We start from the raw sequence: 18,564 nt of genomic DNA on the forward strand, positions 1-18,564 counted from the left end.
ATAATTTCAGAGGCAATTTCTGTTAGGACGCTTGATCAGGTCCTGTTTAAGATATGATCAGGAGTGGTTATGGATCATGAAAGGCCTTGAGTTTTTATTTGCTATATCAGAGAAAACAACATTGCTTGTTACAACAGATTTTCCATGGAGAAAATAGAGCCATATGATGCAGTATTTCAGTGCCTGAGTGCTTTTCCTGCTTAATTTATAATTCACGTCTTCATAAGGATTGATTGGAAAGCTACTTGTCCCTGCCACACGAGACTTGGAAAAGTTTTTCTCTATATTGCAGTCACTAACATACTGAATATGTTACTACATCATGTTTGGAGCAATATTAGTTGGCTGAGATTAAAAAACAAACAAACACAAGAACTGTAAAGATGACAAGACAGCTAAAAAACGAGAACTGTAATGATAATATGAACTGCATTGAACAGTTGTGTTTATTTTGACAGGTATGACGGTTGTGATATGATACTCAATTAACAGGAATGATCATTTGCATCACAATTTGCATTTTAACTGAAAAAAATATTAAAATCATGATGATGTGACATTTGTTGGGGTCTGTACCAAACAAATGTGTTTTCTTACATCTGAAGAATGTTTGAATTTGAATTTGTAGGCTGCAATATCTCTGCAGCACTACAGTATATCATTATAATGCTGTTTTGTCACACATTTTTTTATCCTTTTTTTAAAAAACAGTCTATGATTGAGGGCTGGGTGATGTCTACTGAACTGGCATATGATGATGACCACAGCAAAACATCGCGATGGACAATGATACTGTTTCTGAGTCTCAAAGTGTCTTTGTCCTGACTCCACGTCTGTAACTTAGTTGTCTTTCTAAAGAAAATAATTAACATGACATGCAGACGCAGTGCAATGAACAGCAGCTTCTTATTTTATTTTATTTCCCACATGTTAAAAACAAAACTTGGGCAACTCTGAGGGGACATGCTACCTCAGTGTTACGGTGGCAGAGGGCTTAGTGATCCATGACTGTCAACAATTGCAAAGGATGATGCTGTCATCAATCGGCCCAGCCCTTATTATATTACATTGCACTTGGCCATAATGCAAGTTCCATAATATTTTGAGTAATTGTGTAGCTCTACTTATACATGCTTAAGTAGAAGTCATGTGGTTATTTTTGTCACTTTAAAGTCTTTCATTATGTGAAATTTCAATTATTATGTCCATCTTTCCATCACTATTTTGAATATGGCACACATGCATACATTTATCATCTCATAAATTCTAAATACAGCGCAGTACATTGCACTGAGGAACCCATTTATACTGAAAACATTTACAGATACATTTGTAAATATTCCAGTGCTGCTCATTGTCTATGTCTCTAGATCTCTCCTTTGTTTTTGTAATATCCTCTTAGTCCAGATGGGGGCAGCAGACTATGGCTGTGACCGTCACCACCTTCTCCACAGTCTGTACTCATCTGGCAGCTGTTACCATGGATACAGAGCCCCGTCCATTGCTGTGATGCAAGCCACATCTAATAGAGGAACATAGGGGGTAGTGTTGAGCTCAGAGATATGGATGTTCACACACACACACACACACACACACACACACACACATACACACACGGACACACACACACACACACACACACACACACACACACGGACACACACACACCGACACACACACACCTGTCTCCTGTGTGAATATGAGAGATTGGTCCTCTCCACATATCTGCCGTCTGGTTTGGACTTGTTCAGAGAGCTGCTGATTATAATGCTGTTTTGTCAAATGCCTTACTTAGGGGCTTGGAAGGAAAAACATTCTTGCCATCTGCATTTTCTCTAGAATCACTTTCAGCTGGCTGCAGTTCGGGTCAGTCATCATACATCAACTTCGCTGGTGTTGATGGATCCAGCTATGGTGTTTTTGTTGCCAGTAATCACCTGAACCTGCACTTAACAAGTTGGACAAAAAAAAATCAGATCCCTAAACTGTTTAAGGGTCAGACTGAGCTCTCTTTGACTTCTCTAGAGGCCTCCTAATCATCCTGACATATGGTTAAGCTCTGGTCAGTGGTGATGAAAATCTTAATTGTAGATAGCTGCTGCTGGTTGAATCAATTAAATGGTGATTAGCCCCGATTAACTGATTAATTAGATCCATGGATGGACTGCTCACTTATAACTTGATTACTTAAGACATGACTTTGGATGGCCTGTGTATGTCTCAGAGCTAAATTTAGCTTGTAGTGGGTCAAGTTTGACTGGCACAGATCCCGCTGACTCTAAATCCCACTTCTTTACAATGTTCTACTCTGCAGAAACTAAATTTAACAATAAACAGCCCACTGAAGGAAGGCTGTATTTCTAATCATAGCCTCTGCCTGGCAACATGTCCCTTGATGTTAAAAAGACAATTGAAGAGAGGAGGGAAAAAATGTTTGTTACCTTGTATGCCAGACTGTTTGTGTATTCTACATCGATACAACACTCAGTGCCCAGCCAAACATGGTGGCGCTGCCAAATCTGACTTGGCTAAGTGTAAAACAGGCTGGCACCATGGCATATGACTGTGTTTTCTGCTTTGTCACTTAGACTGGTGCTTTGTGTTAAGAGGGTGACTGTGACTACCATTGCCCAGTGAACTGATTGAAGTTAAAACATATCTGAGATGCTTCTGTATAAATGCCTTTTCAAATATAGCTATTTATTACTGGGAAGGCCATGCATTACCAATGTCACTTGTAATTAGAGTCTAGTACACTAGAATCTAGTATGCTAAAGTCAGCATACTAAAATGCTCATAATAGGATTTCGATGGTATGAGATTTTCACAGCATGATAATGGTCTCAGAAAATATCATGCTTTCACGGTGTACTGTATTACATAAGTATTAACATTGCTGTTACAATGACCCAACGGAATGAAAAAAGGTTTTTGAGTGAACAAACACTTTATTATAATTTAACAAAATATTGTGTCCCGATAGCCATAAAACTTGAAACCATTTTTAAATGGAAGCACAGAAATATGATGGAATTCAATTTTATAGATAAGCAAATAGACATGGTATGATTGTTGTCAATTTTCTGTGAAACCAGTGCACTGTTGGAACTGTAGCTCACAATGACAATGACAGCATAAGCAGGTGCAGTGTGTTCTGTCTGTGTGTGTTAGTTTAGTGTGTAAGCATGCTAGCATTTCCTACAACTAAGCACCAAATACAGCTGAGGCTGATTGGAAATGCAGGTGTCTGGTCAGAAACCAAACTACGGGACAAATTTGAATTTTTTTGATGCCATTAGATTAAAAATTAAGGAATCAACAGTTTTTTTCCACTTTATTCAGGGGAACATGAATGTGCACAATTTCATGGCAATCCGTCCAGCAGTTGTGGAAACATTTAACCAAAATCTTAAATGTCAAGCTCATGGTTAACAACCCCATTTGTGGTCCCTCAGTTCTGGAGGGAATGTCAGGGGAAGGTCAGGTGATCATCAACGTCATCGGAATCCTCTAGGAAATGTGAAAGTCTGTACAAAAAACAACATTCCAAATTAAATTGATATTTCTGTCCTGTGTGCACAACATACATATTGTAAATGATAGCCTCATATTTTGTAAAAAAAAAAAAAAGCTATGAACAGTTATTTAAAAAAAAAAACTCAGAATGTCTTTCTCAGATGAATGTTCCTCTGGAAGTGCACGCACAGCATATAAAACTTCCATTACGTGGCGTCTTCCAGTAAAAGTAATCAAGTGTAAGAAAGTTTGGATTTTGGCCTGAGCCCAGGTCTTGAGTCGACAACCTCAGCTACTTTTCAGCCGTACACACAACTAAGATTAATTTCAGGAACAGCACTCGGGTCATACAAAGACTCCTATGTAGCATAAATGTAGCTGTAGGTTTTGAATATCAAGCAAGTTAGCGGGGCTCTCCACTATGTAATGACACTGCTCATCTGGAGCGTGAAGGGCCTGTACAACTCTGTGACTCCTGCCATTTCCAAATCAGCAGAAATCGGTCAGACCTTTCCTTTCCCACTACGAGCAGGAGGATCGAGTTTCTGTGAAGTTTGGTTTTTCCATGCTGTGAATACAGATGTCAACTGCCAGCGGAGGGTCTGGCTGGTGCCATGTCTGGTGCTGCATGTCTGAGCAGGGCCTTGGCTGGCTGATCAGAGCGGAGGGGTGCAGGGGTGGGCTCAATGGGAGATGCCTGGAAAGTAGTGGAGCTTTTCACATTTCAGCTGTGTCTAAAACTCTTTTGATGCTTTGTCTGGCTTACTCTGATGTTCTCTCTGTGTGTGTGTGACAGACTCTGCCCCTCTCTCCCTCTCTCTCTTAGCCTAAACCGCTTCTCCCCCACTTCCCTTCTGTCATGGTTTGCGTGTCTCCTTCCCAAAATCTTGCTTGTTTTAGGGGGCTTATAGAAAATCTATAACAGGTGGGCTGTGTTTGAAGGATATGTCTTTTCTAATTATCTGTTTGCAGAGGGATTTGGGTGGGTGGTTGCTGGGCCGAATGTTCTCCCAACCCAGCCCTGCTGGCTGCCTGCTATTTGTTGCATGTGAATCGAGTTGAATTCAGATAATTAATCAATTAAACACTGCACTCAGACCTTGTCAGTTGTCAATTCTACACAGCATTAGTTGCAAGATAATGAAAATGGGTTCTGCATTACTGTCACCATACAGCTGGAGTGAAGAAGTGTACCAGCCACCTCACTCATGAGGTAACAACAAACCAGCACAAACATGACAATTACAAACATAAACCACAATGTTCTGCACAAACACATTACAAACACTAACAAAAAGTACTGTTTGTGTTTTGTAACAGTAGATAGGAAACTTAATCTCTGAGCAATGCATCACTGGAAATGATGCAAATGAGGACAGTCTCTCAGTCTATCAGCTGCACATGTGAATGTCACAAGCCACAGTTGTACAGTGCACCACAATGGTTTAATGATGCCATTACATTACACAAACAACACAAGCTTTCCAGACTGGTGCTATGTTTCAGCTTCATTTAATTTTACTACTACTACCACTACTAGTAAAAATAAGTGATCATCATCATCATCATCATATTCATCTAAAGAAAAAGGCCATTGGTATTGGTGTAATATCAGTATCGACAGAAATCCAGATTCAGATTTCTGAATCCCAATAGAACTGGGGAAAAAAAATGGCTTGTACATCTCTAGTTGATACCAAATAAAGTGAATAATATTGTGTTTCAGGTTCATCTAATCTGCCATCATGACCAGCATTGCTTTGTCATTATATACGCAGAGTGCAATTACAGAGTGAGGCAGTGCAGTAGCAGTTAATGGGCTTATGGTGTTAACATACTTGGCACTGGTTTGAAGGAGCTGACTAGCTGTCTTATAGGCTTAAACAGAGGTGAGTTGTGATCTTCTTGGCCTTCTTGCACATAAGAAGGGTGACAGATTGCTGGTGAAGCATCCAGAGTATATTGATCTCTAAGATAACGCAGGCGACTGTATTTGCATTCCAGTTGGACCAACCTAAACCCGACTGGGAGCCAAGTAAAAGACTGAAATCTACACATTGTGGGTGCACTTAAGGAGAGTGGTTTTTAAGTAGTCGGTTGTTGTTTTAAGTAATGGACAGGAAAGAGAAAAGAGCAGGGAAATGTGGTGGAAAGGTATTTGAGCAGAAACAATATATTATGTTGGGTAGCCACGCTGACTCCCCAGACCTCATATATACTTTGGTCCCAGCCAACATCTTGGCACAGGCCAGTGAAAGGTAGTGGTCAGTTATCTTCCACTCCTTGTGAGGGCATTGAGGTTATTGTTCAAGGTAGTGTGTCTTTCCTGCAGCAGCATGCATTTGGCTCGATACTTAAACTTTCTGTTGTGGGCGACTTTAAGACAGAATGGTTTAAATTATGTACAATGAACCCTTGTCCACCACATAAACTCTGGTTCTCTTCTGCTCAGGATCATTACAACCTTGATGCTATCTGCTGAACCACCCTGCATTTCTACCAGTTTTGAGCATAACAATTGTGATAAAAGTTGTCATTAACAGAGGGTGCTCAACAAACTGTAGGAAATAAAACACCCACTTCGGTTCCCAAGGAAAACATAGATTTTTTTTTAGTTCCAGCTGGGAGCCAGCTTTTCAGGTTCTGCACCAGTTAAATCTTTCTCGGATCCAAGTCCAGACTATTCTGGGTCAAATTGAACCATGATTTAGTTAATTTTGTAATGTGAAAACATACTTTGGATGGTTTGGACTTCCAGACCAATTACAGGAAAATCTGGAAGCCTATCGTCAGAACTGGAAAAAGGAAAAACAACGCAACACAACAAAATGAGCCACAATAGCACATGGGGAGAGGAAGAGACCAAATGTTTAATTGACATTTGACCTGATGACTTTATAAAGAGTTAGGGCACTCACAGTTACTGCATTTTAGTAGTCATCGACTACTGCCAAAAGGTAGTCAACTAGTTGACTAGTGGCTGGAGAAACAGTGGTTTTATTAGTGGTCGATTAGTGGTTTTGATAGTTGAATAGTCTATTTTTGTGAATAGTTATTTTCCAAGAGGATGAGAAAGAGAAGACTTGAATTAAGCTGACAATACGCCGACGTCAGGCACACATCTGTCTATAGGCTAATCAATTGCAAGTACTGTTGTAGGCCATTGTAGGGACGACAACAGGACGTAGGTATGCCATGTATTCTTCAGTGAATGTGGTAGTCCTTCAGGGCCTCTTCATTCACACTGAAGGATTTCTGTTCATTTTCAGTAAAACGTTGTTTCGATCACGATAAGCAAACACAAAGAAAGAGTGGAGGGAGGACAGAATCTACGTAACTAGATTAAAGCTTATGTAACAACTCCTTGAGTTGTTGTTTTCATGCCAGTGGAAACCACATTAGAAAAGCTTAGTTAACTTTCTTAAACATTTCTCACATTGACCATTGTCCAAAACTAACTTTTTAACTTTCTGAAATTATGACTTTTATCTGCAATTGCCAAGAACTTTTTACTGAAAACATTAGCCTATAAGTATTAAATCTAGCACATAGCCTGTCAGTCAGTTTTTGGAAGTGAACTGGCCCTCTTTTCTTTTTTCATTATATCAACATCCTTTTAGCTCACTTTATTGTGACTAACAAAAATGATCAACCTGTCCCAACCTACAGAGTTCGCCCATTTCTGTTGCAAACATTACATTACAAACATTTCACAAGGTTAAAACCCTAGTGATTGACTGAAGGGTCAGACTAAATGAAATAGCTTGCCACTGTAGGCCCAGGTACCATTTGTCGTAATATTGCTTGCACATGACTAAGCCAAAAGTTGGATTAACAGAAGTATAAAAACTTCAAAGTTAATGTGTCTTTTTAGAGGGCTTTTTGGATTATTTTGAAAGATTGTGCTTTTTTATTTGAAATGTGCACAGACACCAAACAAACTGAGGGTGTGGATTTTGAAAGGCTAACTGAAGCTGCTGCTGAGTGGAAGTTGTAAGATCCAGAATTTTTGGAGCTTGACCTATACAAGAGTATAAGAGACTGAATTTCTTGGCCTCTGTTTTTCCAATTTTGGGCTATTCTTTTCTAAATCTGTTGCAAGCATAGACTGTATTAGAGAAGTCGACGTAGCCCACAGGTCTGAAAAGTGAAGCCAGTGGCCATCAGGGGGCGACTACACTGGTTGCAAAAACAAGTCCAATTGTGTGGGACTTCTTTGATTTATTACCTCAGTAAAAATGTTCATAATGAGTTTATGATCTCAGTTAGTAGTTTCAAATCTTTCTGCATATCTTACCTATCTTACCTTATCTTACCTTATTTTATGGAAGTGCAATACAAAATCATTGGAGTACAAATAATGAGACATTGTGGTGACCACAGAAGATGTGAAATAATTGGATGTATTCTGCAGGGAAATAAGTGTTGATGAATTTGCCATTTCAATATAATTTGATTTGAGTGCAAAAACTTGTCTAGCAAGACTGTAGCTATATATTAGGACTAGGGCTGGGGCGATCCATTGATGTGATCAACCTCATTGATTACAAAAATATGTTGATTTGCTATAGATTGCTACGCCAGGTCAGACCATGGATTCACCAGAATAACAAGCTGCAGAGAGCGAGTTTTGTCACAATCACCTAAAGTGTGGGAGTATTTAAGACAGAGATGTAACAGTTTGGCTCTCTTTAGCAGAAGTAAAGCACTGAGCGATCTGTCCTCATCGTCCTGTTAACTTTGTGTCAGCACCCAAGTGCAACATATGAGAATTATCAACACGTGGAACATGTTTATGTTAGTGGAAGTCACTTCTTCATCACACCCCATGTCTGCACTGCTGTTAACTTTAAAGCATGCGTCATCTAAAGGTGTTATTCTGCCGTTTTGTACTTTCTGTTCACGATCATCTGAGCATCATGAGCCAGAAACGGCTAAAACTAACAGTGAAGACTGCCTGTAATTCATTTCAGTTTGCAAAAAAAACTATGAAAGATAATTTCTTTGCTCCACGCTAATGCAAAAATACACTGCCAGTGAAAATCTTTTCTACATATAACTCCAGTGATGAAATAACTTCATGTTATAAACACTTTAAGTTTTAAGTCAAAATACTGCTTGTCCAGTTTAGTGAAGGGTTGACAGTGATTAGTTATTAAATTACTCTGCATCACAGCTCCTTTTGAATTTGAGGTACAATATTTTTCTGATCAGGCAACTGACATGGAGTCTGTTAAATAGGGTGGAAATTAAACTTTAAAATCTGCCACCACTATCATTATTCTAATGTGTCTATTTTTCAGGATTATGATTGAATAAAATATTGAAATAGTAATTAGACCAGATTTTGATGTGTGTTTTAGGTAAATGAATTGTTATATAATTGAATTATTAAAAGAAAAATAGATGAATTGATAAATTAATTAAGTTAATCAATAGACTAATTGATTAATCAAAAAAAAAATAATAGATGGATTAATCATTCAAAAAAATAGTTGGTAGGTACAGAGCTAGTTAGGACTGTATACCTGCTGAGGCCTTCATCCATCCCAGCAGCGCTCTCATCTCTTCCTGTGTGGCCCCTTCGATCACAGATCCACCAACACAAAACTCGGTGACACAGCCAGTTGGGGGCCCACTGCTCTCCAGTAACTGGTGTGTACTAGAGCACATCAGGGTGTGTGTTCGGCTCTCATGTTGGCCTGAGCGTTGTGACCTGTTGTGAGGATTACCGCACACTGATATGTCTGGATGGGACACGGCCAGGAGCAGAATTTCTTCCCAGGAGGAGCTTAGATGGTGGGGCAAAGACTCAACCTTTTCTCCCAGACTGTTTACCCCAAACAGCCGCATTGCTGATTAGCTGTGAGACTAATTATGGTTAATCAAATAAATCACTAATTTCTTCAGTGAAATATGTTTGTAGACGTGGGACTGAAGTTATCATATGTCGTAAAAAGGAACACTAATATGATAAAATTATGCTTTCAATAAAATATAATAAAAGATACAAGTCTAGAAATACTCAACTTAAAACTAAAAAAATACGTACCATATTTTTACTATGATATGTCATCAGAGATTAAGGTAACTTGAAATACTGACTTCTCCTGTGGACTTGAATATTTCTCCTTTTAAGAAAAATCAAATTTATTTATTTGAGAGCTTTGCCTTCAAAAATTCCATTCCTTCTTATTTTTAATGTGTAAAGAAACGCAATTTAAGCATTTAAATACTTGTCATAGAGAACTGACATATTAAGACAGAGATACTGACTGCTAAAAGCATGGCAGTAAATTTTTTTTTTTCACATTGACATTTTAATTGCAGTATGAGCATGACAGCTTCTAAACATGATTTGACAATCTGATGAGTATCGGTGTATCCATAATTACATTTTTCCATCTCCTACACTCTTGTTACTTACGTTGACATGAATGACAGACAGAATCTCGGTTCACATTAATAAAATAAAAAGCAGTCATATCATGTCTGTGGGATGTTCATGTTGTGCTTCAATTGTATTTGTATTGTATGAACCTACAATCATTCTGCCAACCAGTGCAGAATGCTCTTCTGTACTATGCTAACAATCTCAATCATCTTATTAAACACAGATGCACACACACACACACACACACACACACACACACACACACACACACACACACACACACACACACACACAGACGCACACATACACACAGTTTCCATGGAAACAGGATCCAGGGCCTTTTATGACTGGTTGTTTGCCCAAGACAACTAAAAATGGTCTCAGCAGCCATGCAAAGATGGGAGATAAATCATTTTGATAATAAATAACGGGACATGTACTAATATAGAACGTGATAAGATGTTTGTTGTTGCCTGAAGCAGCGTTGTTATTGAATTGAGATCATCACATTTGTCATATTCATCAGGTAAATTCTCTCATTTTTCTTTTGGTGTGACATCATGCGTCTCTGCTCTTTTTTTATTCTCTCTTATGTTGTCATACTGTTTGTGCTGTGGTTGCACACATGAGCACTGCCTGTAAGGTGGACACTCGCTGTAATGGCCACACACACACACACACACACACACACACACACACACACACAGACACACACACACACACACACACACACACACACACACACACACACATAAACATATACACACACTCACGTACACTTTCCAGCCGTGCTGCCCTTCAGTAGCCTAATGTGTGTCTGAGGTCCAGATGGTGTAGCAGTGGGAGGGCTGATTCACAGTGCTAGTCGTAGGGCTAGCAGTCTTAGTTTTGGCTAGCCCTGGCTGGTTTGAGAGGGAGAGCCTGCAGCCAGATACCCCTCTGAGCGACAATGGCATGTGTACAATTCACGGCTATGCGCACACTTGCTGTGGTCACAGGATAAACTTGTGTATTTCTTTTTGTGGGAGCCAAACTGTGCGGCTGTTTGACACTTCACTGTGAATTATAATGGCGTCATTTTGACTGTTTATGTCTGCTAGCCTTATTTTTAGTTGTTTTGATGCACTTACCACATGTTTTCCTGTTTGTGTCCACAATGACAGGAAGTAAGCTGAACAAGGACCTGAAGCATTATCTGAGCCAGCGCTTCCAGAAATCCTCGCCTGACCACGAACTGCAGCAGACCATCCGAGACAACCTCTACCGTCACGCCGTGCCTTGTGAGTCCATGACCGTCTTACACATCTCTCTGTCATATTCCTTTATCTCACGCTTTCTGAGTCCTGGCATTTATGTGAGCCATTCTCTCAGCTCCTGATGATATTGTGACTTTACACACAGTCTTCCCACAGAAGTTCACTGTAGTCATTTTCCACTATTATTCAGTGGGTCTTCTGGTTTTATACAGGTCACATAAACAACATAATCTGTTTGGATATTCTGAATTAGGCCTTGAATGTATCATTTTCCAATTAAACTGTGTGAGATATGCAGTATTCTGGTTTTAGGGAGTGTTCTTTAGGCATGTATACAGCATATTCAGAAAATGTGTCCCAGTTGGAGTTTGTACTGCACTACACATCCTCTTGCAACTTTTCTGGCCAGCTCTTTGCAAGGCTGTGATAGAGGTGCATGCAAATAAGAAAAGCCTACATTTCTGGTGAGAAACACACACAAAATGGCTCAGGGGGCTCCAGCCATTCCGCTTTTCCATAATCAAAGTTTGCACTAGAGATGCACCTGAATCCAAATGCGTTATTCGGAAAAGTACAAATAATACTTCTGCTGTTCGAAGTTGCTCATTGTTATTGGGAAAAAGTTAACTCCATGATTCCTATGACATGGTTAATAGAGAGTTTCTATTCTGTAGAGTTTGTATTTCCAATGCAAAACAGTTTCACTCTCTGAAATCATGTTAAACCACCACCACCTCCACTTTAACTGATGGTGGTTTAACTAAACATCAATAAAGAGAGACAGATAAAAACATACAGTAACAGAGTATGGAAATAAGTTATTTGTCCAAAAAAAACTTTTTCATGCTCTGTAGACACATCAATTACATTGCCAATAAATATTAGGACAGAAAATACAATGTTTGCATAACTGAATGTTGCTTCTGGTGATGATGACTTTAATTTTGATTAGTCATGTAAACAGCTTAGTAGGAATATTGTCTTTCTTCTGGAATAAAGGCAAAGACAGAGATATTTTGTGCATGTACTATCACGAAAATCAAAACCCCATTCAAGCTAGGTCAGTGTGAGCCACTGTTTTATCTCCAGTTATAATTAGTTTTAGATTCATTTAATGACACACTGTAGCTACCTCACACAGACACTTTGAAATAATCCAGTTTAATTAGATAGTAATGCAGTCTAATCCAAACATGGCTCCACTCGCCTTTTGACCAGCATTAGCTGTGCAGTTAGCCGGCCTGATTACTTCATATCCTCCTTGGAACTAACCTCGTGTTGTGGGTTGATCAGCTATATCACACATCATCCCGCTTCATCCCAAAATTGACTTTTTCCGCTTGTCTCCAAAGCTGATAACAAGCATTGAGTTGATACAAAGTCAGCCACCCACCATTTATCCAGTCTGCATGGCGTTTGCTTTACTAATATTGTCTGATCACTTAGAGGGAAAGTCTGGTGTCTCCACAGTGGATAGGCTGGTAGTATCTCATGTCCACGGGATCAATAGCACCAGTAATTATAGGCGCTGTGGCTTCATCCAAGTCCCTCACCCTCTATCACAAACCAGCATCTCCTCTGCCAGAGCCGGCTGTGTAATCCAGGAACAGAGGCTTCTGTCTTTGGACTGTTTTCTTCCTGACTGTCGCAAAAGATCTGAAGACGTTTGTTTTTTGATGCTGCATATTTCTCTTGAAGCTGCCGCACAAAAGCTGAAGTAGATACTTGAAGTGTTTTATTCTTCTCTGCTATGAAAAACAGCTCTAGTAGGATGTGATGGTACTAAGAATGCTACATTGTGCCATTAGCACCATAACAGTAGAATGAAAATGAGATAACTGTGCAGCTCTCTCTGTGTTAGACTGATGAACCATGCTGCACGATGCCAATCTTTGGATTTCACTGATTTGCATGTAACACTGAAATCAGCTGCATGGACCAATCAGAGCCAGGCTCAACATTGCCATGATTCCATCACTTATGAAGACAGAGAGAGGGGGAAGAGAAAAATGCCATTTGAATATTTACTGAATATGTATTAGTATTAGCATGTACTAGAATCTATAGATTCCACAAGTGCTCTTTGGTCATCATTTCATCTTTTATACAACCCTGAATTAAAAACAGTGGAGACACATTGTAAAACTTAAATAAAAAGAGAATGTGATGATTTGCAAATACTTTTTGACCTATATTCAATTGAATAGTAAGCCTTTGGGAAATGATGACACAAGTTTTGAAGTTTTGACAGTGAAATTCTTCCCCATTCTTGCTTGATATACAACTTGAGGTCTGGGGTCTCTGTTGTTGTGTTTTGTGCTTCATAATGCACCATGCGTTTCCAATGGGAGACAGGTCTGGACATCAGAAAGATCAGTCTCGTACCCACACTCTTTTACTATGAAGCCACACTGCAGAATGTGTTTTGGCATTGTTCTGCTGAAATAAGTAAGGACGTGTCTGAAAAGGCGTCGGCCGGATGGCAGCAAATGTTGCTCCAAAACCTGTGTGTACCTTTCAGCATTACTGGGGCCTTCGGAGCTGTGCCACTTACCCATGATGCCGTGGGCACTAACGCACCCCATACCATGACAGATGCTGCCTTTTGATCTTAGATGGTCCTTCTTATCCTTAGATGGCATCCTGAAATGTGGACTCATCAGGCCACAGCACACTTTTTTCAAGTTGCATCAGTCCATCTCAGATGAGCTTTGGCCCAGAGAGGTCGGCTGTGTTTCTGAATGTTTATATATGGCTTTCACATTGCATGATAGTCTTTCAGAAGTGCTCTCAAGCCTGTGTAGTATCCGTTCTACAGTCATGTAGTTTTCAATGCATTGCTGCCTGAGGGATTGAAGGTCACAGGCGTTCAGTGTTGGTGTTGGCCTTGCTTTTTAAGTGCAGAGTTTTCTCTGGATTCTTTAAATCTTTTAATGACATGAATTGTAGATGGTGAAATCCCCAAATTCCTTGCAGTTGTGTGTTTAGAAATGTTGTTCCTAAACTGTTGGACTATTTGCTCCTGCGGTTTTTCACTAAGTACTGAACTTCACTCCATCCATGCTTGTGACCAATTAAGCTTTTGAAGGATGACCCTTTAATACACAATTATGATGGTATCACCTGTTACCAGTTAACCTCTTTCAACCAGGTGTTTTTGAGCATTCAGCAATTTTCCCAGTCATTTGTTGCTTCGGTTTCAGGCATCAAATTCAGAATGTATGTATACTTACAAAAATCTGTTTATCAGTTTGTATTCAATTGAGTATAAGTTGTTATTATTTGGGTTGTACATAAACACTTATTTGGAGTACCAAAATTAAATTAACTGCATGCAAAAAACATCTTTCTTATTAGTAACTTCTTTTCATTGTTTCTCATCTCCATTCACTTTTCAAGTCTGTGGCATATTGGATTTTTATTTTTGTTTTGTTTTGCAGTTAATTTCAGACTGTTATGTCCCCAAACCCATGCTTTTCCCTAATGGTTCTCATCCGTTGGCTTTTCAATTAGTTTATTCGCGGCCCTCTCACACAAATTACTATCTGTATTCAGGAGGCACGTTTAAGGGCCTTTATCTGCATTACCTCCACTGCCATATGTCAGCCAGACACTGGTGGAGGGTGGGGGTCTGGCCATAATGGCCATTTTAATCACTGAGTGGTCTATGGCACACTTGTAAAAATCCTGGTGTTGTTGGGAGTAAACAAAGCATGAAGGTGTTCCCCAGGCCATATGTTTTATAGGACTGTAAAGTTTTTGTTGTCATGCACTTAGAGGGTGACGCTCTCACCAGAATATAAAATTTATAAATACTTTACTGCAACCTCTTTTTTTTTTGCTTTGTACTCTATTAAGGGAGTGCATGTTACAGCACAGTCCATGAATAAGTAGTCCCTTATGCCCTTTACACTGACAGAATAACGCAAGGCCAACACAGCAGTTGTACAGGAAAGCTTATGTACCTCTCTGTATTAATATTAGTGCATATGTGAAATGGATTTGCTGTGACTGATTTGGCTTGTGATTATGAGAGGTCAGTGTGTGTCCATGTTGATGTATGTCCAAAGGTTTGTTCAAAGCACCGTCCATGTGCATGTGTAGGTGTAGGTGTGATTAATGCACAGCAAGCAGGTGGAGAAACAGATGGAGAAGTGTGGCTGTGGTTGTTGAGTCTTTTCCTGCTACTAAATCAGACAAAACTCATCTCAACCAGCCTTTCTGCACTTTCATGGGACTTCCTCTTCTAGTCTACAATATTATGAACAGCACCAGTGTACTAAACATCCACATAAGGGAAATGGTAATAACATGATCCCTCACTGGCTTCCCACCTTTGAGCACTGCCAGTTATGTTTGTTGGACTGCAGTGCTGTCTGTGCCACAACAGGGATTGAACACACTGTGCTGGTGACTGTTTACTCTGAGCCACTCATTCATAACACCAATTCAACGACTCAGTAAACCAAACTATGAGACAAAATTCTCACAGAGAAATGAGCTGAGAGTTGTCTGTCAACAGGTGAAGTATAAATAGTCCCTGAATCGACTACATCAAGCTTACCTTTGGATAGTTTAGAATTGGAAAAGCTTACACATGGCCAGTATGCTCATGAACATTCCTCAGGATTAGTCATTTCTTTTTAAAATAGACATGAAATACAAATAGAATAAATACAAAAATACTGTAGTCTTTATAAGTCCTACCAGCAAATAAAGTAATGAAACATGTTACCAAATCCTGAAAAGCTTGAAGTGCAGTTCAGGGTTGAACGATTTCTTAAAAATATCCAGTTGTGATAATTTTAACTGGTATTGCGAGCACGGTACGATTTGCAATATTTAGTGAATGTTTTGTTTTGTTTTCTTTATTGATATATTGTGCCTGCAGTTTGAATTTACAGATTTATTTATTTATTACAGATTCGACAACATTTTCATCAATTGTTCAGTCCTAGTGCAGCTGTTTGCTCTTCTTTAAGAGAAAATATACCGTCCACTTGTTTTAATAGTGACGAACACAGCAGCAGCCGTCTCAGTTGCTTATGAAAACCCCTGACTAGCCGGTAAGGCTGTGCTCCTCTGTACAGTTGTTGTACCAAACCCACCCCATATCGACAGTTGTGATTGGTCCACTGAGATCCAGGACAGGTGGAAATCTGTCCAAATGGGTGTGGGAGCAGACGTATCTGTTTTTGTCTGGTTGCCAGGCTAATGTGCAACACTACTGAGGGCCACTTTGTATTCTGTTCAGTCCTGACAGAACTAGTGGGACAGTCTTTTAGAATAGAGAAAAACCTAATTGCAGGAATCATTTGCATGCAGAAAAAGGTTTTTAAAAAAGTTGCAAGCATAAACTACAAAAAGACAGTCTGAGAATTAACTAATACTTTATAAAACTACACTGGAGATTCAGTATATGAAGTTCACCAGACCTGTCCACCTTCAGGTACGTCTCTTAAGACATACAAGTTTCATGAAGTTGGTTGTAAACATAAACTTGACTCCTTACTCACATCTCCAAAAAGTCAGTTGTTCTCATAACCCTGTTAAAATATGAAGCCCAGCACTCTCACCCTCCCCCATCTGCTGAGGCGTCCGTCGGCTTCCCTTGTGGTCACCCCATCCGCGCGTTCAGCATTCCCAATCTCCCATTATCCCCACCAGCCCTCCACCCCCTTCTACCCTACTCTCATTCCTGACCCCCCCAACTCATGACAACGCTGCCTCTCGTCCTCTCGCTGCCTCTGCTGCTCCCTTTCTCCCTCTGTATCGCTCTCCCTCATTTTTCCTGCCAGTTAATCGGAGCCGCAGCGAGAAGAAGAGGAGACGATTGCTCCGTTTGGCTTACACCTGATTTTACAGTTCAGCATTCTGTGTCTACGAGCCTTGAAACGGGAGCTCTGGTCTCTCCTGCATCGAGGCAAGTAGCAGTATTGTCTGCTGTGGTTGTTGTGATGCTGATGACTTGGTGCTCGCCTCTCAAATGAGCAAGGTTTGCAGGGGCTAGCATTCACGTGCGCGTGTGATGGGCTAGCAGCACAGACGATTGGATGACCCGTATATAGGCTAAGAGGGCGGCTCGGAGGGAGGTGGGGGCTGAAGCCAAGGGGATGGAGATGGGGGTGGGGTGGAGTTTGGGTGTGGGAGGGGGGCAAGAAGGGGGATGGGTGGAGAGGAGAGAGAGAGAGATGCAAAAACACTCACACACTCAAATCAACGCTGGCTCCAGCTAGCCAGTCAAGCTAACATAAACATATGTACACACGAGTTGTGTGGGGCTGATTTGCATGTTCCTGCCTGTGTGTGTGCGTGCGTGCGTGTGTGTGTACAACAGCAGCCTTTCTGCTGCTTGGTGAGGTTGAAGATTGCATTCTCAGATGCAATCACATTGTGTCACCTGAACAAAAGAAATGTTCTCACTCACGGTGGCATTCCTAAACAGCAGAAGGTAAATCAAGATGGGGAAAAGAAAGCAAAGAGAACTTGAGACTGAGACTCTCTTTGGCTTTGTTGACTTTTATCTCACAAGAAGAGGATGTATGTCAGTCAAATGGTCTGTGTGTGTGTCCACTGTTTGAAATGCATTACACAAGGGATGTTGTTTTGTCAAGGCTGGGTTAACACATTTGGACATGTCTTTCCAGTGACAGATCCTTCCTGTTTTACCAGTTCTCAGTTGAATTACACTGAATCACAAAGCCAAGATTGTTTTGCCCTGCATGTGACTTCACCCAACAGCTGAAGTGATGGCCACAATTCGACACAACTTTTGTTTTAAGATAGGGAAAGGTGCATGAAAGATAGTTGATAAAGGTAGTTGTTCAAACTTGAACTCTAAACTGGACTTGGGAGTGTTTGATCAATCAATGGACTGACTATCATATATAAGTGGACACTGTAAAATTAAGGTGTCACACTCAGTGAAGGAATCATATTGCCTTTTTCTTGTTAAGCTGCTGATATGTACTGAAATAGACTTGACTGGAATCATAGATGCTTAATATTACCATACTATAAGAGTCATGTTTACATTTTAAATTAAAGTGTGGTGTGGTATTTTGCATGTACTGTAACAATATTTTCACAGATAGAACTTGGACAGTACTTTGTCTATGACTTACTTAATAAATTCTGACTTCTGAAACACACCAAAATATTGGAAAAAGGGGTGAAATTGACTGGCTAGTCTGACCCTGTACCTTCTGAGCATGGTGCGGTAACTTCCCACCGCTGGTTGCCTGGCAATCTTGAGTTGATGACACAACTCCAGGCAGTACTAATCAGGCTCGCTCTTTCAGGAAGTAGTCCAGCAGATAGCCTTGTGTAAAACCACAAAGTGATAGTGAGCTTTAGAGTTGTTGGTAGACAGATTTTGTTACCTTTGGATAGTCCCAC

At 40.1% G+C, this 18,564-nt stretch overlaps 1 protein-coding gene across 8 annotated transcripts in view; it reads left to right on the top strand.

The window, feature by feature from the left end:
• magi1b (membrane associated guanylate kinase, WW and PDZ domain containing 1b) overlaps positions 1-18,564 on the top strand; it is a 187,716-nt gene that overhangs the window by 70,321 nt on the left and 98,831 nt on the right. For all 8 annotated transcript variants that reach the window (XM_084729419.1, XM_084729343.1, XM_084729376.1 and 5 more), the window contains exon 2: positions 11,074-11,190. In XM_084729419.1, coding sequence (XP_084585545.1) covers positions 11,074-11,190 — 117 coding nt within the window. The remainder of the gene's footprint in view (positions 1-11,073; positions 11,191-18,564) is intronic.

Source organism: Lutjanus erythropterus, chromosome 2, assembly GCF_056507025.1.
Source record: "Lutjanus erythropterus isolate fLutEry1 chromosome 2, fLutEry1.hap2, whole genome shotgun sequence".
NCBI lineage: Eukaryota > Metazoa > Chordata > Actinopteri > Lutjaniformes > Lutjanidae > Lutjanus > Lutjanus erythropterus.